The 15523-nt window shown below is 42.5% G+C and overlaps 3 protein-coding genes across 4 annotated transcripts in view; 2 read left to right on the forward strand and 1 right to left on the reverse strand.

Annotated features, from left to right (window-relative positions):
* The first annotated feature begins 1337 nt into the window (after positions 1-1337).
* On the forward strand, positions 1338-2923 carry LOC109429950 (zinc finger protein 84). Its single transcript, XM_019705946.3, has 2 exons — positions 1338-1440; positions 1508-2923. The coding sequence occupies exons 1-2, from the start codon at positions 1406-1408 to the stop codon at positions 2793-2795; spliced, it is 1323 nt and encodes a 440-aa protein (XP_019561491.3). The 5' UTR covers positions 1338-1405; the 3' UTR covers positions 2796-2923.
* Positions 2924-3155: 232 nt separating this feature from the next.
* Positions 3156-4999, reverse strand: LOC109429949 (la-related protein 7). Its single transcript, XM_029864266.2, has 3 exons — positions 4716-4999; positions 3871-4657; positions 3156-3785 (listed from the first exon to the last, which is right to left on the reverse strand). The coding sequence occupies exons 1-3, from the start codon at positions 4930-4932 to the stop codon at positions 3158-3160; spliced, it is 1632 nt and encodes a 543-aa protein (XP_029720126.2). The 5' UTR covers positions 4933-4999; the 3' UTR covers positions 3156-3157.
* A 7776-nt stretch (positions 5000-12775) lies between these two features.
* The window catches only part of LOC109398300 (spatacsin), a 39657-nt gene continuing 36909 nt past the window's right edge, over positions 12776-15523 (forward strand). The window contains exon 1 of one of the 2 annotated variants that reach the window (XM_029880202.2): positions 12776-13418. In XM_029880202.2, coding sequence (XP_029736062.2) covers positions 13251-13418 — 168 coding nt within the window. In that variant the 5' untranslated portion in view covers positions 12776-13250. The remainder of the gene's footprint in view (positions 13419-15523) is intronic. The other variant, XM_062849172.1, reaches the window with a different exon arrangement.

Here is a 15523-nt window from a genome sequence, read left to right on the forward strand (position 1 = left end):
GACCCATTTCGGGTCATATCCAAAAACCATCTTCCCCTGTAGACTTTCATTCTAACTAAATTTTGATTTTTTAATGGACCGAAGACTTTCGCCAGATCTCCCTCCCCCTTGAAGTCTACGTAATTTATGAACGGGCCAACCGTGATTAGAAGTCGAAACTTACAAGGACATTGTACAATTCTCGCGCTTAGTATCATACAAGCGTATATACAATGATCGTTTTCTGTTTATGGATTTGCTCTTTTGTAATAACTTCGCCGACAAATTATTTTCGGTTGTTTTCGTTGTTCTAGAAGCTAGTACTAGTCGTCCATCACCAAAACATTTCATCCGAATATTGAACGTATTTCTCGGAATAAACTGAAGAGAAAATCGATGAAGAAAATATCAAGCATTGTAGATATGCCCGCATGATACTGAGCGCGAGAATTGAAGAAGTTTATATTTTGTAGTAGATTATTCAAAGTCTCTTTTATATATGAAGCTGTAAGAAATAATCAGACGATTTACTAAATGGAATTTCAATGAACGAGGTAATGGGAACAGAAGCAGCAATCATGAAAGTGAAGAAATAACAAATGGTAATCTTGTCAAATTTGTTATGACTTATCTTATAAAGTTTATTCGTAAAATCATCAAAGTTTCCATAATCTAACTAATCGTTTTTGTATGAATTGCTTCCCTAACGGTTTTCATTAATTAGATATTTACAATATTCATTTATGAAATGGTTCAACGTGCAATGACCAAAAATCTCTATAATTTTGTTTCAGGGAAATTGAGGAAAATAAACATTGAAATAAAAATAAAATATTTTTAATTTGTGAAAATTCGTTACTCGGTTTTATGTTTACTATGAGATTTAAAACCTCTATTCAAAGAAATATATTCCCACTTTTTTACTATGAGAAGGTAAAATAGACTTTGGAAAGCTAATAAATAAGTAGTTTCACAATCAGAGCCTGTCCTTAAACTACGTAAACTCTCAGGAGGAGGAGGGTTTCTGACAAAAGTCTACGCTTCATACAAATTTCGATAATTTTGTATGGACAAAAGTGTACGAGGGGGTCTCAGATGGCCATACATTACGTCTACGTAGTTTATGGACAACGCCTAACATTTTATGTTGATTTCGCGATTTTTTAGAAAAGGCGTGATAAAAACGAAACGAAAACCGTGATAAAATGGAGAGTGAATTTGGCGAGTAGTGAATAAAATGACTAGTGTCAAAACCGAAACGCCACTGTTCCAGTAGCAGCTGATTCTTGATGACGGAAAATGATTATTGATGATTGTTTACATGCAAACATCTGTCAAAATTTCGCTTACACAGCGGTCAGCGACGCGTTTTTTAGCCGGTGGTCTGCGGTAGTTATTCCGAATTTCCCGTTGCAATTCCTCCCGAATGATGGATCCTAGCAACGGAAACACTCTGGAGGTGTAAGTTTATTCAGCTATTTTATTAAGTAAAAAGTAGCAATGCTCGAAATGGTTCATTTCATTTCAGACCTCATTCAGATCCGACAGCGTACTGCCGATTATGCCTTTCGTTGACCAGTTACCGGGTGTTGACCAGCAGTCAATCCGAGCTGGTGCCGGTTATTTGGAAGCAGCTGCGCGTTCAGCTGGACGAGCTGGAGGGTGACTTTCCGTGTGCCGTTTGTGCGGTATGTGTGGAAAAACTGGAAGAGTTGGCGGAATCCAATAGGGATGGTTTGCTGGAGGAATGGCATGATGCGGGACTGCTGGAGTATAGGGAGAGTTGCCAATCGGTTGATACGGTGGTAAGAAGTAGCCGACTAGTGGAGGGAAACCCGGGAGATAATAACTTGGAAGCTGGAGAAACTGTGGTACTGCCTTTTCAACGGTTAAACGATGGGCGATACCGTTGCAATGAGTGTCCCCATGTAGTGTTTGCCGAGATATCTGCTTGTATTGGTCATTACCACGAGAATCATCAGAATTCGAGCATGACGCAATTTTCAGTCAAAAAGTTTAGCTGTTCGCAATGCACGGATGAGTTTGGAACCGCTGAGGAACTGAGTGCACATCAGAAAACACATTTGGCGCCAAAACCAAGCAAACGAGTCTATGGGGAGGCAACATCCAGTACCACGCCGCCTTCGATGGTCAACGGTAACGGCAACAAAATGCCTTCTTTGAAGTGCATCAACTGCACCGAGATCTTCGAAGATGTGGATGAGTTGATAAGCCACAGGGTAACGGCCCACGCTCTTGTTTTATCGAAGAAAACTGTTCTACCAAAGAGTAAACCAATCACCAGGAAGAATTTCATTATCAGTCCCGCCAGCACCACGTGCAAGGCATGCCAGATTAAGTACGCCGACAAAAGGGCACTGTACATGCACATCAACACGGTCCATGCGCAGAATCTCTGCTACGTTTGCGATCGTTCGTTTCCCTCCGCGTCTAAACTGGTCAAACATCAGTCCTTCCATCGGAACCTGAGCGAGATAGTTAATCCGTTCCTGCAAGGGAAGCACTCCTACCACTGCAAAGTGTGCTTCGAGAAGTTCCGAACGGAAGCCGACATTCGGTTGCACTTCGAGACGAAGCATGCAAATGACAGCGGAACGGAACGCAGCCCCATAGCCTTTGGAAATGGAACAATTGGCAACGCGCCCAGCTCCCTCAGCCTGGCCTCAGGATTACGTATCACATGCACGCAGTGCCTAACCGCTTTCAGCAGCGAAGCGCTGTTGGAACGACACCAGCAACAGGAATGTGGCGTAACCTACACTATGGCGCAAAGCGACGTAGTGGAAATCGACTGACACGGAGAAGTATTCTGAGTAAGACCTGTGAGATAAATGTAAGAATCTATGGTTAGGAGTCAGGAGAAGTCATTAAATGTTTCACTCACGTATGTAACATATTTTGTAATAAAGACTCATTACATCAATTTGTGAGTATTCAGAATGCAAAACGATATCCGTTCAAACACAACCAAAATTTCCCCCAATTTATTATCAGCAATAACACAGAGAAATTCCATGGATTTCTCTAATAACTTGGGTTGAAAAAAGAAACAAGTTGGTGACATAGTCAAAAGTGACGAGAATTAATTCAACGTTAAACAAAATTTAATGTGCAATGTATTTTCGGTACATTTAAATTTAAAACACACTGTTTTATCTCATTCATCCTCGTCGAACTTAATGTGTGTATTCACTTTCCTCATCAGCTTGGTTCGGCCTCTCAGCTTTTTCTCCACCTTCACCTTTTTGTTGAGCTTGTCCTCTCGGTCCCGTTTGATTTTGTCCCAGTAGGATTTCTCCGTTTCTCCGCTCAAGATCTGGGCACCGTACTCCGCCGAGTTGTACTCCTTGACCAGCTGGTTGGCCGAGCTGGGTTTGTCCACCCGCACGAACGCCTCCATGTCCGCCTCCTTCAGATCGGTGTACTTCACGTAAGGGTACTGCTTCAGTTCCGCCTTGAAATCCTTCACGTTGGCGCACGGAACCCGGAATTTGATGTTCACAATCAGGCCCGGTTCGAAGGAGAACAACGGCTGCTTGACGGCTTGCTGTTCCTGTTCCTCTAGCTTGGTGGCTTCGGCAGCTGCCTCCTCGTCGGTGAGTGCACCGTAAAAGTTCACCCTCGGAGACGACTTAACGGTTTTCGAACTCGGAGCGGATGCATTCGGAATACGAGTTTGGTTGGGCTTGCTGCTTTTGCGGGAGTTACTGAAAAGCTTCTTCAATTTCTTGGCTTCTGCTCTCTGGAGGTTGAGATACTTGTTGCGAAGTCTTCGCCATTCTTGCCTGCGTGCGAAAATAATAAAGACATTAATACCTAATTGCAAAGGATTTCTGGAAAGTCTGGAGTGTAATCAAAGTTTCCGCTCACTTAGTCATTATTTTCAGCTCATAGACTTTGTCGTCCTGTTGAATTTCCTTTTTGACGCCGCTGATTCCCTTCCGCCGTCGTCGCTTTTTCTTCGCTTCACCGCACCCATCGCCTTTGCCCACATTCTTTCCCTCCTCAGGATTTGCTCCTTCATCGTTCTCACTACCTGATTCACCACTGGCAACGCTTTCCTTGTCGCCTTCGTCCACCTCAGAACCATCACCGGCGTCGTCCTTGCGTGGGCGTTTTGCCGGTGGAGCCTCCAAGTCTTCCTCGACGTCCTCTTTCAGCTCTTGCTCGCCATCGGCAGGCTTCTCCACTTCCTGTTTCGTCGCATTCTTTTCTTCCTCTTCCTTTTCTTTGCCGAAACTGGCAATGCTGACCAGTTTGGACGGATCCGTATCCTCATAAGTCAACACTCCTCCGAACGCTTGGAACGTCTTCAAAGCCTTCTGTACGCTCGATTCCTCCTCGAATTCCACAAATCCAAACTCCTTGATCTTTTTCGAGTATTTGAACTTTGGCAGCGATACGTAGGCCACCTTCCCGTAGGCCGAGAACACGTTCCGCACCCAGTCGTGGTCCGCTTTTGGGGGAAGGCATTCCACATAGATTGTGCACTGCTCGCAGTTGCTACGTTCGGTCGGCTCGGTCACACGGCGCACTTTGCTGCGATCATCCGAAAGCAAAAGTATCTCGGAGTTCTTCAACGCGATGGCAATGTCTTCGACGCAGTCGGCCAGTGGCTTTATCCGGTTGAACTTGAGAAACTCCTCCAGAGGTATGACTACGGACAACAACCAATCATCAATATTGCAATGACTCCAAAAAAGAACAAAACTTACATGGATCGTCCTTGATTCGCTGCCCCAGGTACCGGTCCTTGGTCAGGTTGGCGTCGGAAAAGTAGAACTCCATCTGCGACCGGATGGCATTGTATTTTTGTTTCTTACGGTGCCGGCCCTTGTGCTTGCTGCCGTCGTCCGGGCCGCCACTTAGCTTCGATCCGACAGGCATGGACGCAGCCGCTGGTTTCACTACGATTGCCGGAATGGATTCCATCCCCTTTTCTAATATTTCGCGCAAAGAACTCAAAAACCGGTGCCTCAACTCCAAACCTCTTCAAACGAATCAGGAGCGTTTGTTTATGTCAGCTGCTGTCACTTTTTTTTGTTGTTTACTCAAACCGGCGAGTTCACTTGCTTCTCGGCTCGTAAGGAGACGTCCATGAAAGATGCAATTGATGCAGAGCTTGATTTGAATAGGTCGTATGTGCTTTTGTCGATTAAAAAATCGATCAGTTCGATTTGTTGAAATTGAACTGAAACTGCTTATGACCCTGGGACAGGGGGTGGGAAACTCGGCACACTCGATTTTGTGCCAAACGTGCCGGTAATGTGCCAAAGGTGCCAAAATGTGCCGGCGTGCTGGCAGTTATGCTGTCAGTTGACTCAATGAATTTTATAAGTCTGGCAACCTTTCTCTTGTTTTGATTTTGCCAGGGGGTGAGAAACTCGGCACAAAGTGCCCGGCACACTTTCGGCACACTCGCCGGCACATTTATGAAGCTGGCTGTCATCAAACTGGCAGCACTTTTTTGTGATTTTTTTTAGAAGAGGAGAAAGAAAATTACGAAGTCAACAATTTGATAAATAGAAAAAAAAAACAAATTGCAAATAATTGCTAATCTCCAAATTAATCTCATTTTAATCTCATATATTCAATCTGAACTACCTGAGCTTGTCGGGGTTTTCATCTGGGGCTTTATATGATTTATTGGTATTCCAAAGACGGTATCGAATGTTTTAACCTGAGAAGCGCAGAGCTACAAATCCTTGGAGTAACAGATAATGGGGCGCATGATTAAGACGAGGACCTGAATTTTGGGCTTTCTAGAGCTAAGCTCAGGATATTCTTCGTGCCGACAATTTATGGAGGAATACCAGTAGGAATCACTATGTTTCCGCCGGAAAATTTTAAATTCGTGGATCTTTGCAGGAATGTTCTTGAAATGAGAACGCTAATCCTGACCCAAACATTGATTCGATTAAGAATTCATAACGAAACATTTGATCGTCGATTGCAAATTTCTCAGTTCTGAGAGAAATAAATACCTGGAGGAATGTTTTGCTCAAAATAAGCTTCACAGACATTAATTGAATCGCAGCAGAATCAGCGAACGGCCTGGCGAACGGTTATGATTACAAAAAATCAGGATCAGGAGGACACATCAAAGCAAAATCAAAACAAGAGAAAGGTTGCCAGACTTATAAAATTCATTGAGTCAACTGACAGCATAACTGCCAGCACGCCGGCACATTTTGGCACCTTTGGCACATTACCGGCACGTTTGGCACAAAATCGAGTGTGCCGAGTTTCCCACACCCTGTCGTTTTAGCATGTTCGTTTGTATTTCGTATGTTACGCGTTTTGCTAGTATGCAACAGTGGCGACGAGAAAGTGGGTCCTAAAGACCCCGGAAACAAATCCACGCAAGGGAAGACGTTGCAAAATGGAGTTTCCCTACGGATTCACCATCATCAAAGCCAACCACGGCTCACCAAAGGTCACTACACTTGGGACTGGATCAATCACCATTAAGAATTGCACTCATCACAAAGTGTGCTACCATTTGCTGTAACTGTATGAGGACAAATCAAGTCATGTCCTCTGAACCCATCACATCAAGGGTTCGTTACAGTGACGTCATCCGGAACACTGTGAGAAGCACTCAGCAGCCATGATGTTTGCATCATCATCAAGCAGCATCGTTCATTCATACGGCATGCAAGCAGCTTCCACACAAGTTCCGGGCCTACGCGTTGCATCATCATCCAGAGACAAACAACACTGACCAACAGCATCATCAGTACGTTGGTCAAGCATAAACGATCATTCACGACGCTCTTCGTGTGAAGACCGATTCGTTGAATGTTCTTCACAACACAGTCATCATCATCAATTCAAGGCGGAGATGTTGGGATCAATGGAAAAACATCCTGGCAACACTGCTCCGCTCCACAGTTTACATCAGTATACGTCAAGTCAACTGTGGGCTCACCAGTGACAACCGGAGTGTCACTGTAGTGACGCAATAGATGTTGACAACAATCAAGCCAGTTGTCAACATGCAAGATGGCCACTTGCACAGTTCGTCCAGTTCGTGTCGTGAATGTTTATATTTCATTTTATGTACAATTTTAATCTGTAAATATGAAGTGTAAATAAATCGTTTTAGCATGTTCGTTTGTAATTCGTATGTTACGCGTTTTGCTAGTATGTAACACTCGATTTTGTGCCAAACGTGCCGGTAATGTGCCAAAGGTGCCAAAATGTGCCGGCGTGCTGGCAGTTATGCTGTCAGTTGACTCAATGAATTTTATAAGTCTGGCAACCTTTCTCTTGTTTTGATTTTGCTTTGATGTGTCCTCCTGATCCTGATTTTTTGTAATCATAACCGTTCGCCAGGCCGTTCGCTGATTCTGCTGCGATTCAATTAATGTCTGTGAAGCTTATTTTGAGCAAAACATTCCTCCAGGTATTTATTTCTCTCAGAACTGAGAAATTTGCAATCGACGATCAAATGTTTCGTTATGAATTCTTAATCGAATCAATGTTTGGGTCAGGATTAGCGTTCTCATTTCAAGAACATTCCTGCAAAGATCCACCAATTTAAAATTTTCCGGCGGAAACATATGGATTCCTACTGGTATTCCTCCATAAATTGTCGGCACGAAGAATATCCCGAGCTTAGCTCTAGAAAGCCCAAAATTCAGGTCCTCGTCTTAATCATGCGCCCCATTATCTGTTACTCCAAGGATTTGTAGCTCTGCGCTTCTCAGGTTAAAACATTCGATACCGTCTTTGGAATGCCAATAAATCATATAAAGCCCCAGATGAAAACCCCGACAAGCTCAGGTAGTTCAGATTGAATATATGAGATTAAAATGAGATTAATTTGGAGATTAGCAATTATTTGCAATTTGTTTTTTTTTTCTATTTATCAAATTGTTGACTTCGTAATTTTCTTTCTCCTCTTCTAAAAAAAAAATCACAAAAAAGTGCTGCCAGTTTGATGACAGCCAGCTTCATAAATGTGCCGGCGAGTGTGCCGGGCACTTTGTGCCGAGTTTCTCACCCCCTGTGTTCCACTTTGTATTATGCGTTGCGCGAAAATTTGTACGCGCAAGCGCCCATACATCTCCGCCTGTAAGGAAAATCATTTCGGTGTTTTCGGCAAGGGGAATGACATATCCTTTTCTAACCGGAATATCCACATTTATCCGTTTCTAACCGTCGCTAACCGTTGCTAAGCGAGCTGCTAAGTGAGCAGAAGTTAGACGCGGTTAGCGACGGTTAGAAACGGATAAATGCGGATATTCCAGTTAGAAAAGGATATGTCATTCCCCTTGGTTTTCGGCGCAGTATTCCTTGGCCAATTCGCGCACTTATTGCAGAAGACACCATAACGATTAAACATACCAGCGGAGGTCTATTAGCGATTTTGCACCTTTTTCGCTCTCTATTTTCTTGCAACGGGTAATACCAAAGTGAGTCGAATTCAAGGGGAATGACATATCCTTTTCTAACTGGAATATCCGCATTTATCCGTTTCTAACCGTCGCTAACCGCGTCTAACTTCTGCTCACTTAGCAGCTCGCTTAGCAACGGTTAGCGACGGTTAGAAACGGATAAATGTGGATATTCCGGTTAGAAAAGGATATGTCATTCCCCTTGGTCGAATTCTACTCACTTTTGAGTAGATTTCAACGAGCGTGTGCAAGTCCGGTAAGTGCAACAATTTTGCAGTTATCGCACCGCCATCCGTCAAAATGGTGCGCCATGTTAGCTCAAATGAACAGTCGGATGAAGTTCGCGTTCATTTTACGTCAGTTGATGGTTCGTTGACACTGTCAGGCGTTGCAGTTATCGGATTTTCGTTCGCTAAGTGAAACGTAAACATGTTGCAGTTAGCGAACGTCTACTGTATGTCAACTGCTGTCACTATTTTTGTTTACTCAAACCGGCGAGTTCACTTCACGCTAACCCTCGGTTACCCAGATTGAGCAAAACTGCAGTTACTCTAATCTGAGTAAAGGCACCTTTACTCAAATCTGGGTTACCGATGTTGGTTTCAAAATCTGGGTAACCGGTACCCAGCTCCTCCGGGACCTTGATTTTGTTAATTTATTTCCAATTTAGATTTTTGATAAAAAGCTCCTAATTCCCATGTGCTTTTCACTTACCTGATGCAGGAAAACAGTTCCCTGGAAGAATTTCACTGTTTTCCCGTCATTTATCCTCATATTTTCCGTGGAAACATCCATAATTGGGTTTTTAAATTAAGAAAAATGTGTCGATTTTTTTATTTTATATGAAAGAGTACCTTTTTCTGAACCACCATGATTTTTTTCAGATTTTTAGAACTTCATTTTGGTACAGTAGACGTTCGCTCGGTGCAAACGGTTTAACTGCAATGCTTTTTAACTGCAAGTCCGGTAAGTGCAACAAATTTGCAGTTATCGCACCGCTATCTGTCAAAACGGTGCGCCAAGTTAGCCCAAATGAACAGTCGAATGAATTTTGCGTTCATTTAACGTCAATTGATGGGTTCTTGACGTCTATCTGACGTTGCAGTTATCGAATTTTGTTCGCTAAGTGAAACGTAAACATGATGCAGTTATCGAACGTCTACTGTACCTAAAATCGCTTTCGAAGAGATTTTTCGAAATTACCTTTTGACAGCTGGCCAACTGCTTGACAGCTCCGCCAAGTACAAAATGCGACGAGGGGTGATTCGACAAATCGCTCCCATACAAACTTCAAACTGATTTTTAAATAGGTTCCCGGGCACCAAAATTCATGAAAATTTGGATTTCGGCTCAGTTTTGCATGCAGATTCTGAATATGGAATTATCTCAACACCGCTAAAGAAGCCAATTGGGTTTTTAAATTTAGAAAAAATCAATGATTTTTTATTTTTAAACAAAAGAGCACCTTTTTCTGAGCCGCTATGATTTTTTTCAGATTTTTAAGAACATTATTTTGGTACCTAAAGTCAATTTCAAAGAGATTTTTCGAAATCACCTTTTGACAGGTGGGCAACTGCTTGACAGCTCCGCTCAGTACAAAATGCGACGAGGGGTGATTCGACAAATCGCTCCCATACAAACTTAAAATTGATTTTTAAATAGGTTTCCGGGCTCCAAAATTCATGAAAATTTGGATTTCGGCTCAGTTTGACATGCAGATTCAGAATATTGAATTATCTCAACACCGTTAAAGAAGCCAATTGCCTGCGTTCGCCTGATCGCTGCCATATTCTCAAGCCGGAAAGTGACAAAGTGCCGATTACCCAGATCTTTACCCAGATCTTTACCCAGATTCAACCAATCTGGGTTTTCGGATTACAGTAGACGTTCGATAACTGCAACATGTTTACGTTTCACTTAGCGAACAAAATTCGATAACTGCAACGTCAGATAGACGTCAAGAACCCATCAATAGGGTCCTAAAATGAAAAATATTTTACCGGTTTTGCTGCATAACTCGAAGGAGTATGCTTTTCTGATCTCATTGGTATTTTTCCCGAGCTTAAACAATGACAGAATAATTAATAAACTCGAAAATAAAATAATGATGAGCAGGTCTTGTTTGACATTGTAGGTCAACCTTTACGTAAACGAAAGTGAAACGGCGGGTTGCAAAATACATCACATTGGTTCACTTTTGACAACAAATATTCCTGTTTGACATACACGGTCAACAAATTTTACCCAAAATTTGGTGCTAAACAAGGAGTGTTGCAAAAATTATTAAAGTTTTTGAAAATATATTTTATGGGCTTTTCCTAATAGGAATACCTAAAAAATGAGTAAACATGTCGTTTTAGTCAATGCTTGATCGAATTATGCAGAAATTGAGATGGGCCTTTAGGAGCCTATTGACGTTAAATGAACGCAAAATTCATTCGACTGTTCATTTGGGCTAACTTGGCGCACCGTTTTGGCAGATAGCGGTGCGATAACTGCAAATTTGTTACACTTACCGGACTTACAGTTAAAAAGCATTGCAGTTAAATCGTTTGCACCGAGCGAACGTCTACTGTACCCGGATTCTGACAACTGCTAACAACATGAAAATCCGGGTAGAATCGACCCAGGCGATGGGTAGTTTCAGGTTAGCGTGTTGCTTCTCGGTTCGTGAAGGGAACGTCCATGAATGATGCAATGAACTTCTTCGGACTATAGACTCGTGGAGACATGGTTGAGCAATACGATTTTAGTGTGTTTTACCGTGAATTTAGAGTGTATCGAGCGAATATGACGTCACGCAATCCATTGTCGCTATTGAAATCCTGACGTCATGCTCGTTTGGCTACACGAACTGACAGTTCGTTTGGCTACAGTTGTCTACGCCTCCGCGAGTCTATGGAATTTATAGTGTCTATACTTCGGACTTGTCCACGAATAGAGTTAATAAACTATAGAGGACGAATGTCGCTGCTGTTCCCTTTGTTCTCGTTCGCAAACATCCCGGGTATCTATCTGTCAAACTGCATACTTTTTCGCGTTGACACTTATATCCCTTCCTATCTTCGCCAGCAAGAGATGTTGCGGCGGCGACGCCAGCGACATTCTCCCTCTATATGTCAATTTCTTGATTTTGCTTTGGCTGACCAAGCCATGTGGGAAATTACACTGTTGAAAATGCTTTGACATCCATGTGCACAACAGAACATGTGCTCGATGAACAAATTGAGATTTGAAATTATGAAAAGAAATCCACGTACTCCGGTGAGACTCGAACTCACGACTCCCAATTCGCTAGACGGGCGCTTCTATTCCTTCAAGCTACGGAGTCACTCGACTATCTCCGTCGCCAGCAGGCCTAGAACTGAACTCGATTCCACAATCGCACATGGTTATCTTCTTTTCACAATCCAAACCCCCTTCGGATGGGATTAGATGAACATCTAACACATTGTCTGTTGTGCACATGTATGTGTAACTTCCTCTCCCGCTTTGACATACATGTGCACAACAGACAATGTGTTAGATGTTCATCTAATCCCATCCGAAGGGGGTTTGGATTGTGAAAAGAAGATAACCATGTGCGATTGTGGAATCGAGTTCAGTTCTAGGCCTGCTGGCGACGGAGATAGTCGAGTGACTCCGTAGCTTGAAGGAATAGAAGCGCCCGTCTAGCGAATTGGGAGTCGTGAGTTCGAGTCTCACCGGAGTACGTGGATTTCTTTTCATAATTTCAAATCTCAATTTGTTCATCGAGCACATGTTCTGTTGTGCACATGGATGTCAAAGCATTTTCAACAGTGTAATCTCCCTCTATAGTTTATTACCTCTATTTGTCCACGTCACACGCCAACGAACGGCAAGATGAGAAACGGTACAGTAGACGTTCGATAACTGCAACATGTTTACGTTTCACTTAGCGAACGAAAATCCGATAACTGCAACGACCAAGGGGAATGACATATCCTTTTCTAACCGGAATATCCACATTTATCCGTTTCTAACCGTCGCTAACCGTTGCTAAGCGAGCTGCTAAGTGAGCAGAAGTTAGACGCGGTTAGCGACGGTTAGAAACGGATAAATGCGGATATTCCAGTTAGAAAAGGATATGTCATTCCCCTTGGCAACGACTGACAGTGTCAATAAATCATCAACTGACGTAAAATGAACGCGAACTTCATCCGACTGTTCATTTGGGCTAACATGGCGCACCATTTTGACGGATGGCGGTGCGATAACTGCAAAATTGTTGCACTTACCGGACTTGCAGTTAAAAAGCATTGCAGTTAAACCGTGTGCACCGACCGAATATCTACTGTAAATTTTTAATCGGGTAGCAGCTTACAGAATTTCAAATCGCATGACGCAATTTTCGAACAAGCCCCTATCGTAATCATCATCAAGAGCTAACTTCGTGCACCATTATTTTGATGACGGAATCATCGAACAGCTGATCTCACGATCGCGTCAAAACAAAACGGGCAACACAAAACAAAACAAAAAATCTTTTGGTCCGCCCTCGCACGCACGCATAAGTAACTCGAAATAATCGGATTTATTGTTTGCTGTAGCATTTTGTTTATAACAAGATAGTAGTAATTCGTGTTATCAGCTGATGTATAATGCAGTCTGCTCAGTGTTAAATTATCCGGGAAGTTCGTACAGTGCGTTCTACTTGATGCTGCTTCCGAAGACTCCGTTTCCATTGTGTGATTTTCCTGTGCAATTTAATTTTGTTGAGTGATTCTGGATCAAAGTGATGAAACCCTAATTTTGTGCAGACATCAGATTGTGTGAATCCTGTGTAGTTTTTCATCAGAGCTGTGGATAGGAAATACCGACCTAGTAATGCCTCCCGAGAAGGATATCATCTTGAAAACGTGGGAGAAATTGGACGATGACGTTATCATCAAGGAAGTGGCCACCAAGGGCAAGCACGTCAATCTTTGCATTGCCTTTTTGGCCCAGCGAAACGAATTGTCCCACAACGAGGCGACCAACTACTTTCTACAGAAGGTAAGCGTTGGGAAAGGTCAGGGAATCAGGATTAATACTATGTACCTGAGCGATACTCGATTCATGAATCATCAGATTTTCATCTACCTGCAGCTTCAGAGTCCCCTTTCAGAGTAGGCCTTTTCCAGATGTCTTCTCAGTACATCGATTGGCACTGTCCGACAAGCCAGCCTACTCTGACTGACTGTTTAACCTGCTCAGTTTTTTCTTGGCTTGGCATGGCCTACTCATAAAATTGTTGTACTATAGTGTAAACGAAGTTTGGACTGGTTTTTATTCTGTTATTTCAACGCATCAAAGTTTGGAATAGTTTTTGGATATAAACTGTAAGTAGGAATTGCTTTGATTGTAAATATTTCACCTATGTTGCGTACAATCTCATCAAAGTTTCGACCTTTTTCCGTTCACTGGTCTTGCGTCTTTCTTATCAAGATACCGAGAGCGGGGTTCCGTCGTTGTTCTGTTTTGAGTTTTATTGTCCGTCATGCGTGCGAGGCACCACCCCACCGTACAGCCCAGCCTGCTTCGTCAGGGAATCTGTTTACACATGATTCACTCACGAGCAAACACTGTGAGATGTTTTTTTTCCTTTCGCACGTAATCAAGCACCAGCATCGCAGTGAAATAAAATATCTCGTTAACCCAACAGAGTTGGGCGTACTGGGCTACTCCTCCAGAAATTAATCCAGTACTTCCTCCTGGAATTGTTTGGGGATTCCTTTGGGAATGCCTCCTTGGAATTGCTTCCTGGGTTCCTCCTGGGGTTTCTTCTGGAACTCCTGTAGGGATTCCTTCAGGAACTGCAACAAGGGTTCCTCAAAGAGTTCATCCACGATTTTTTCTTAGGCTTTCTTCAAGAATTACATCTGCAATTTCTTCAGGAATTCTTCCAATGATTTCTCTGGGAATTGCTGAAGGGCTTCCTCTAAAAATTCCTCCAAGGATTCCTCCATTTTTTTCCTAGAGATTCATCCGGAAATCACTACAGGCATTCCTCTAGGATATCCTTCCAAGAATTTCTCCAGGGATTCACTCAGAAATTTCTTCCGTGATTCTTTAAGTAACAACTTAAGGTTTTTTTTTTTAATTCTTCCAAAGATTCCGAGATTTCCCCAGGATTTACTCTAGGAATTCCTCAAGGATTTTTTTCAGAATTTTCTTCAGGGAGTTCATCCAAAATTACTTTAAAGATTCCTCCTGGAATTCATCCAGTAATTCTTTCAAGAATTCCTGTAGAGATTCCTACAGGGATTCCTCCAGTAATTCCCATAGAAATACCTAGACAGGGTGTCTACTACCTGGAAAAACCTGGAAAACCGGGAATCCTCAGGGAATTTTATTTAACAGGGAAAAACCTGGAATACTCAGGGAATTTCTTGAGTACTCAGGGAAATTTTACTCCGATAAAAAAAAAAAAAAAACATTGGGTCGTACGAACCTAATAGTAAATTTCCATATAGAAATTTCGCTATTAGGATTTTTTTCGAGAAATTCCGTCTTTCTGGAGCTTCTTTAAAAATACCTCCTGGAATGTCTCCCAGGATTTCTTATAAAATTCCTACCGCATTTTTTACGCTATTTTTCTTGGTACTCCTTTTTGTTTTTTTTTCCGGAAAGGTATACTTCCGGATTCCTTCCAGGATTCCTGAATTCCAACCGATTTCTCCTGGAGTTTTTCACGGGGATGTTATTTCTTTCCAGAGTTCCTCCAGTGTTTTGCTCAAAGAAATCTTCGTAGGATTTCTACCAGAATTTATCCCGAATACTCTATAAGAATATCTGTCGGGATAAATCGTGGAATTTCTTTTGGCACTCCTCACGGAAATTTTACCCGATTCCTTCCGGTGTTCCTCTTGGGATTTTCCCAGAAGATCTTTACGGAATTTCTTTCAGAGTTGCTAAAGGAGTTATTCCTGGGGTTTCTACTAAAGTTCCTTCCTGCAAGGGTTTCTGAAGGAGTTTTCACGAATTTACCGTCAAGGCGCCATTCACCGTGGGGGCTCCATTCACCGTGTGCCTTCGAATATTTTTTCATTATTTCCATATTATGATTGAATGATATGACAATTTCCCTTCAATTTCACCAATACAACACTAATGTATCG

The sequence above is a fragment of the Aedes albopictus genome, chromosome 2 (genome assembly GCF_035046485.1).
Source record: "Aedes albopictus strain Foshan chromosome 2, AalbF5, whole genome shotgun sequence".
Taxonomy (NCBI): domain Eukaryota; kingdom Metazoa; phylum Arthropoda; class Insecta; order Diptera; family Culicidae; genus Aedes; species Aedes albopictus.

What these genes read in the sequence shown, in the direction of transcription:
- LOC109429950 (XM_019705946.3), top strand. Translation starts at nt 1,406, where the DNA reads ATGATGGATCCTAGCAACGGAAACACTCTGGAGGT. An exon ending in AACGGAAACACTCTGGAGGT is followed by an intron (nt 1,441 to 1,507) that starts GTAAGTTTATTC and finishes ATTTCATTTCAG; the next exon opens with ACCTCATTCAGATCCGACAG.
- LOC109429949 (XM_029864266.2), bottom strand. Translation starts at nt 4,932, where the DNA reads ATGGAATCCATTCCGGCAATCGTAGTGAAACCAGCGGCTGCGTCCATG. An exon ending in GCGAATCAAGGACGATCCAT is followed by an intron (nt 4,658 to 4,715) that starts GTAAGTTTTGTT and finishes TGTTGTCCGTAG; the next exon opens with TCATACCTCTGGAGGAGTTT. An exon ending in GAGCTGAAAATAATGACTAA is followed by an intron (nt 3,786 to 3,870) that starts GTGAGCGGAAAC and finishes TTTCGCACGCAG; the next exon opens with GCAAGAATGGCGAAGACTTC.